General features: G+C 50.3%; 1 protein-coding gene across 2 annotated transcripts in view; it reads left to right on the forward strand.

The window, feature by feature from the left end:
* Positions 1 to 240: 240 nt before the first annotated feature.
* The window catches only part of LMO4 (LIM domain only 4), a 16,825-nt gene continuing 9,501 nt past the window's right edge, over positions 241 to 7,564 (forward strand). The window contains exons 1-2 of one of the 2 annotated variants that reach the window (XM_042997766.1): positions 241 to 639; positions 3,385 to 3,623. In XM_042997766.1, the coding sequence (XP_042853700.1) occupies positions 3,388 to 3,623 (236 nt within the window). In that variant the 5' untranslated portion in view covers positions 241 to 639; positions 3,385 to 3,387. Of the gene's footprint in view, positions 640 to 3,022; positions 3,170 to 3,384; positions 3,624 to 7,564 lie in introns of those variants that run through there. The other variant, XM_042997767.1, reaches the window with a different exon arrangement.

A 7,564-nucleotide genomic window follows, 5' to 3' on the forward strand; every position in this document is an offset into this window, starting at 1 on the left:
CCTCCCGGCCTCCGCGCCTGCCGCCGCCGCTCCGGGGCTGTTGTTTCTGCGGCTGCCCCCCGCCCCAGCTGGAGGGGCAGGAAGCTCGGCCGAGCGGCCGCCGCCGCCAGCCCCGAGCGAGCGAGCGAGCGCGCGGGAGGGAGGAAGGCGGTGGAAGAGGAGGAGGAGGAGCGGGAGGCGCGCGGGCGGGGGCGGGGGCCGCCGGGCGGGGGAATATACAAAGTGAAGCCACATTGCCAAACTTGCAGCAGCGATTGCAGCAGTTGCTGCCGCTGCGCCGCGCCTGAAGCCGCGCCGCGCGGGCCGAGGGCTCCTGCAGCTGCTCGCGCGGAGCCGGAGGCGGAGAAGAACGCCGAGGACTGAGACTGACACTCCTGCTCCCGGCCGCCCGCCACTTACGCGGGGCCCCCCAACCCAGCCTCAGAGCGACGCGTTAAAAAAAAAAAAAAAAAAAAAAAAAAAAAAAGGAAAAAAAAAAAGCAGCCCTTAGCCCCCTCCTCCCCTTTCCTGCTTCTGCGAGAACATCCCCCCTCCCTACAGCTCCGCCAGCCCAGGCGCCCCTTCCTTGGAAGCCGAGCGGCTTCGCTCGCTTTTCGCCGCCGCCGCCTCTCGCAGTATTGCAATATAGGGGAAAAGCAGGTAAGGGGACGGCTGGGGAGCCGCGGGCAAGGAGGGGGGGGGGAGGGAGGAGGGGACCGATTTGGGCCAGGGCTGTTTTCTTTGGCTTCCTTCCCTTGACCGTCCCAAATTGCAAGTAAACAATACGTCGGCTTAGATAATGCGCGAGTCTGAAACTACCGAGGCCGGCCTGCGAGCTAGCACGGAGGGCAGCCAGCTTTGTAGCGGTTCCTGCTTACAAAAGGGTTCTTCTTGGAGACCGGGCTGGTGGGGACCTTGGAGGGGGGTGGGGATATTTTCAGTTCCTAAGGGAAAGGCAGGAGGTGCTTAAATGAGGGTTTAAGTATGAGAAGTAGTGTGGGGGAAATAGTCACGGTCCCCCCCCACCCCCCCAGTAAACACTATTTTTGAAACAGTGGCAGAAAGGGTCTAAGTGAGCAGGATTCAGTATTGCTGGTTCTTTTCAAAAATTCCTCTTGGCTTATAAGTCTTTTGTTCCAATCCAGGAGAAATCCGGTGAATCACCTAATTAAAATCAAGACATGAATTAAGCATCCATTTTTGTACTACAAATTGCCAGCGCTACGTTTGTCCCTCCCCTGGTCTCCATTAAAAAACACCAGAGACGTTGTTAAAGGGGGGCAGATTTTGCCTCTAGCTGCCAGTTCTGCTTTCTATTTCACTGACTATCCCAGGACCTAAATTGCTTGGCTATGTAATTACTAGAGTATAAGCCTATTTAACTTAAAAGCTTTCTTTTTTTTCCAACTCTAAATGAAACTTGATGAGGGCCCGTCCTTAGTTATCAGGGGAGTCAGTTTCTGGTCAGTCCTCTTGATTCATCTCTTTTAGATTTAATCAGCATTAAGGTATTGCTTGTCCTTAAGAGCTTTAGCTAATGGGGTTACTGGATGCTTTTCTCAGTGTAATGTTTCCTTTTCAAAAAAATATACATATATATTTACCTCTCACCAAAGATGGGGGCGGGGAAGAGCTTGGAATCTCCTCCCTCCCTCTCCCCTTTTAAAAAGGAATTCGGAGCGATTAAAACGTTGGGGGAAACAGTTTAAAGACCTCGGGCAGGAAATGCAGATTCATTTGGGTTAGGGCTGAAATTGTAACAAAAAGCAATTCCTCGAGTAAATGCATCAGATAAATCAATTTACATAAAGGTATGATGCATTCGGATAAATGCAATGCTAATGGGTTTTAGAGTGGTCCTGTTTCCAAAGTCTCAGGGTTTTGTTACAGCTTAATTGGTGCAGTTCTTATTCTGGTTTATTGTGCGGTCACTGGACACACGTTCCGGGACTCTTTCGGAGGAAATGTGTTTAAAATCGGCCTATTTAAGGAACCCGAGTCCTTGTTTCGTTCCCTTCCCCTGGTTTTTTTTTTTGCAGCAGCCAAGTTGGGCCGGGGACAGGCAAAGTTCGCCCTCTCCCTTCTGAGGTATCAGCTGAACGTCTTGAGCAGATAGCCGGGAGCCTCGGGGGGAGCCTACACTCTCGGCTTACAGAGGACAAAGACAAAACAGGCTGCTTAATTGGCAGTAAATAACTTGATCTTTTTATAGAATAAGTGACTGGAGGAACACTAGGACTTTATTGGACTCAGGATTGGAGGCAACAAATTAATCGGTTTAGGCTAAGCTTTATAAATTGATTCCTGTATTATACCCCAGTTGCTTCTCGTGACATTCATTAGAAAGAGTAGGGAATTTTTAAAAGCAGTTTTTGGTGACAGCAGGACTGGCTCCTATATAACTTGTGCATCCTTTAATAGTGCCTTCCCGCATATTATCTGTAACGCCCCCCCTCCCCCCTTTGGAGGAACAAAGCTTTAGCATTTAAATTGCTGATCAAGGGCAGATTAGTGAGACCAAAGTGGAGAGTGTTTGTATAGGAAGTTAACAGGCATCCTAAAGTTCAATGATCTATTATTCTTGCCTGTGTCCTGAAAACCCAGAGAAAACACTCATTGATCTTCAAAATGAAATGAGATTTGGAACAATAATGGGAGATGGCGGTCACCACAATGGCATGTGAAAGGTGCTGTTTAAAATACGAAAAACCAGTTTCGCAACTTTACACACCGCACCCCCTCCCTCGCGTCCCCTCGCTCCCCTCCCACCATCACGCTCTCCCTCTCCCCTCTGCCGGTCCCTCCCTCCCTCCCTTTCAGAAAACCCAACTATTTCCAACTTGTGAACTGCAGCTGCACTTCCCAGGGCAGAGCTCGGGAGAGAACGTGGCTCCGGCGGGGGCCGCCTCCCCACTCCCCTCGGCTTGCTCTCCCGGCTCGGCTGGGGCCGGGGAGGGGCCGGGCGCGGCGGTGGGTGGGTTTGACCCTCATTTGCTGGAGGCGGGCGGCGGAGGAGGGAGGAGGGGGCAGTGGGCGGAGGCGGGGGCTGGGAGGAGGCGCCGCGAGGGGTGGAGCGCGCCTCCGAGCCTCGCTCTCCGAGTTTTGACAGTACCCAAGCTGAAATTGTCAGCGGCGGCGAGCGCTGGAAAGTTGAGAGGAGCTCGTGGCCCCAGAACAAAGCTTGAGAAAAGTAAACAGGCGGCTGCTGCCGGCGATCCTCCCTCCTTTCCTCTCCCCCTCACCCTCTTTCGCGCGGTTGCCCCGCTGCTTCCTTCCAACAGTTCGGGGAGTTGGGGGGTGGGGGGGGGGGGGACGTGTTCGGTCTCTCTCGCGCGCGGCGATTACTAACTTTTGCATTGCCCCTGTTTTGTCTTTCTCTCCCGGTCCCCTTCCCGCCCTCTGCAGACCATGGTGAATCCGGGCAGCAGCTCACAGCCGCCCCCGGTGACGGCCGGCTCCCTCTCCTGGAAGCGGTGCGCAGGCTGCGGGGGCAAGATTGCGGACCGCTTTCTGCTCTATGCCATGGACAGCTACTGGCACAGCCGGTGCCTCAAGTGCTCCTGCTGCCAGGCGCAGCTGGGCGACATCGGCACGTCCTGTTATACCAAGAGCGGCATGATCCTTTGCAGAAATGACTACATTAGGTAAGACTTGGCTGCCTTTCCTCGAGATGGGTGAGCAGAGCAATGGCAAGGCCAAAGGTTACCAAGGGTTTTAAGGAGAGGAACTGGACACCTATGAGAATATATTGTAGCCTTCACCACAAAAACCTTCTGATTGGCCGGATTTAAGGGTTTCAAGATGAACGTGTTAATCTTCCATTTTTTTAATAATAAATTAACGGCAAAAACTATACTAAGATCTGTCCATCTGGTGGGACTGGGCCTTTAGGTGTGCAAAGGCTGGGTACTCTCCTGACCAAAATTTTAAGTCGTCTGCCCCAACTGGACCCTCAGTTGAAAAGTGGGAGTTAGGCTGCTACCTTAAAGCAAGGTAGGGACCTACATAGAAACTCAGAGACAAAAGATTGACTTACAAATAAGTGTAGTTAGTGAGAAATGATTTGCCTATGGTGATGGCTAATTATATTTACGTAAGCACTTTAAAACTTTTTTGAGTGGAAAACTGTGACTCATTCTTTGTGCTCCTTGTGAAAAATGCTGATTACCCATCAGTTTAAAGACTTGCAATTCTTCTTAGAGCAAACTTTACCTCTCCCCACCCCACCCCCCCCCCAAAAAAAACCCCCAAAACCCTTAATGGTAGTGTTTCTCTTTGTGTACTATTACTTGAAGGCTTGTAGTGCTCAATGTTAGTGTGTGGTTTGCGATGTAGAATTTGCAGGTTTTTCAATTGAGGAATGTGCAGATTTGGGGTTTGTTGTTGTTGTCGTTTGTATCACTACCTTTGATCCCCAAAAGAGATTTAGGAAAAGAGGCTATAGAATTATACTAATCTTGCATTTTAAAGCAATGTATAGGAACATTCATATACCCATGTAAGCAGTCTTTTCCAACAAGTTTCAGTGCAATTAATGGAAAGAATTCAGGAGGTCAGGTGCCTATAGGATCTTTTCAGGTGAACTCAAGCTACTTAAACTCATTAATTTGAAAGGAGGCATTTGAAGGATTACACATTTAATTTGAGTAAATGGTTTGATAGACTGATGCACATGAATGCTTCTAGGAGGTGTTCTGTTTCAACATCCAGTAATTAAAAAAAAAAAAAAAACCCACACGCACACCGTTGATATTAGAGAACCGCTCACTTTTACGAAGAATTGCATTCTAGTTAAATTTCTGTCCTAAACCGTTTTCTTTATAGATATTAGTAGAAAATGTTGCTCTCTTTAATGCGGGTAAATCAGTGGGTGAGGTTTTTTTGTACAAAGTTTAGCTCCATTGTGATTCCCTCAACTCTGCATCTAAAAGTGCAAAAGATCCCAGTGCAGTTCAGAGCTGAGTGTGTGTATGTTTACCCCAGTGGTATCATTAATCTAAAACGATGGAGCAAAATGACATTTGGTTATTCCGATAATGCAACCTATGTCCACTCTGCTGGCATCCTCAATCAGCCAAGCAAAAGAAATATAGGAAGGGAGAGGGCTTTTATTTTTAAATTAAGATGGCAGCATTAATTTCACTAAGTGTTCTTTTAGAAGTAAATGTTGGAAAATCAACAGGAGCATGGGTGTAATGCTTTCTGGTCCTCCTTCCAAGCAATGCCATGAGCTTTGAGCTTTGACAGTATTGTAATTAAATAGAGAGCAAAACTGGTAAGACGGGAGGGTAACTTAAAGTGGAAAAATTGAGAGTGCTATTCAGATGCCGTGAATGGTACAGATTCACCTCCTGTCAAGTGCCTTCAAAAAACCTTCGCTTCTGATTACCACTAATTAAAAAGAAGATGGGTCCACTTGCATTCCCTCAGGACAAGTTTAGGCAAGTGGCTTTCTGGGAATTGCCTGCTTTCCCTATTCTTGGGACCAAATATAAATGCCCATTTGGTGTTTTCAACTGGCTTAATGGAGCAATGGAAGATGTGTACCCAGCCCCGTGCCTTAATTAACTGGGTCCATTTTCTCATTTTTTTTCCCCCTCTGATTTTGAAAACGGGAGCCAGGCTTGCTCTTGAACTACATGCTACCCTGAGAAGCTTAGACCTCTCCCGGGAGAGATGAGTTCTAGCTCAGTACCGAATTGATCATCGCCTCCCACTCCGTTCAGAGCTCATCAACAGCTGAGCCTCCCCCACCCCCAGGTTGAGGAATCTCTGAAGTCTTCCTTCAGTGTTCCTCCCTGTGCCCATCAAGATGCCAGAAGGGTGGGAAGGTGAGGAGCTGGCGCGCGTCCTTTTCCTCTCAGCTACTCCCTCCCCAATCTCCTCCCCAGTCCACTTGTTGGAGGAGCTCTGAATTCTGCAAGGATGGCCACTGAAGAGCAGAGTAATCCGCTTGCCAGATGCCAGGTGAAGGGGGCCCTTCGGCTCCTCGGCCCCGACTGGGACCACAGAGCCATTTATTAAGGGGCTTTAAGCTGCCTGACTTGGAGGTGTGAGCTTTTGAAAACTACCAAGATATGGCTAAAAAGCTGAGGGGAAGCAGGGCTGGGATGGGGGGGGGGGGGGCACTGCTTTTCCCTAGTCCCCTCCCTCTTCCTGACCAAGTGTCTATTGGGCAGAACTGGTCTTCTGCCTCCTCTCCCTCCAAGATCTCAGATAAAGCGGCTGCCTTGCTGCAGCGAATCCGCACAATTAAAAGCTTTAATTAGTGGCTCCTCCATTTTCTTAGTTCTGATGGGCTTTATCTAATGAGATCTGGTCTCTGGCTTAGATCTGCTCCGAATGACGTGTCCGCAATGAATGAGAGCTGCGTCGCAAACAAAACATTTAATTAACAAAATTGGCCTCTAAGAGAGGGAGGGAAAGACTGGGGGGGGGGGCTGTGGAGGGGAAGAGGGAGGGTGGATCTTAAAGGGGCCAACGCCTGCCCGCCCCCACTACAAAAGTCGGCGAACCTTGGAACTGTCCCCTCTCCTTCTCCCCACCCAGCTTCTGACCCCCCCAGCTCTATGCTAGCGCCACCAAGTAGCTTTTCAAAACTCCGTTTCTCTTTTCCTCGAACCCTTCTTCCTCCACCCCCATCTCGGCCCGAAGACTGGCGCGGAAAGTGCAGCGAGAGGAGGAAGTTCGGAGACCGACGGGTGGGGCCCTAGGTCCGGGGAGGGCGAGGAAACGCACCGGAAGCCCGGGTGGCGGTCCTCGGCGAGCCCTTTCTCGTTGGGGCCGGTCGGGGCCGGGGCAGGGCTGGGCCGGCGCCGCCCGAGGCCGCGGTCGGTCGAGGCGCCCTGCCGGCCGGCGGCCTCGGGCCCGCGAGGGGGCGAGCGCAGGGCGGGAGCCGCGCGAGCGGGTCGCTCTTTCTTTCCCCGGGCTCCGCTCGGGCGTTCACGTGGCGCCCGCAGCCGCAGTGAGCGCCGCGCGGGGTCCCGGGCGGGGGACTGGTGGTGGTTGGTGGTGGAGGGTGTGTTTGGGGAGGGGGTAGCGTTCGGAACGGAGGCGCCGCCAGACAGCGAGTTCATTTCCCTGGTAATCAACAGCAAGCTGCTATATTCAGAGAATGCTGTCCCTTTAATTGAACAGGCTAGGTAATTAAATGGCACTTTTCCAATAGGACGTGCTAGGTAAATCTAATAGTTGGTTATTTAATATCACTTTGAAGTCTGCCCACTCAAGCACAATGACAGCACAGGAGCATGTGAACTATTAGCTAGGAAAAAAAAAAAAAAAAAACCCAGGATCTCAAAAATTAATTAAATCGCATGCAATTTAGGGGGAACGTTTATCTTGATTTGTCATAACAGAATTAATTCAAGGCCTCCAATTCACTTGGGGGCAGATCTGTTACTCTGAATTAACCAAGCGTAATTTGGCTGATTTTTTTTTTTTTTTTCTCCCTCCCCTCTCTAATGCAGCAATTGCGATTATTCACAGCCCCCCTCTTAAGTATCAATAGCTTCTGGTGCTTTTAAGGTGCTTGGTCTCTAGTTATTCCGAAGTACCTTTAATGGACTTGGCTCCAGGCATAATT

This window comes from Panthera tigris, chromosome C1 (genome assembly GCF_018350195.1).
Source record: "Panthera tigris isolate Pti1 chromosome C1, P.tigris_Pti1_mat1.1, whole genome shotgun sequence".
Classification (NCBI taxonomy): Eukaryota; Metazoa; Chordata; class Mammalia; order Carnivora; family Felidae; genus Panthera; species Panthera tigris.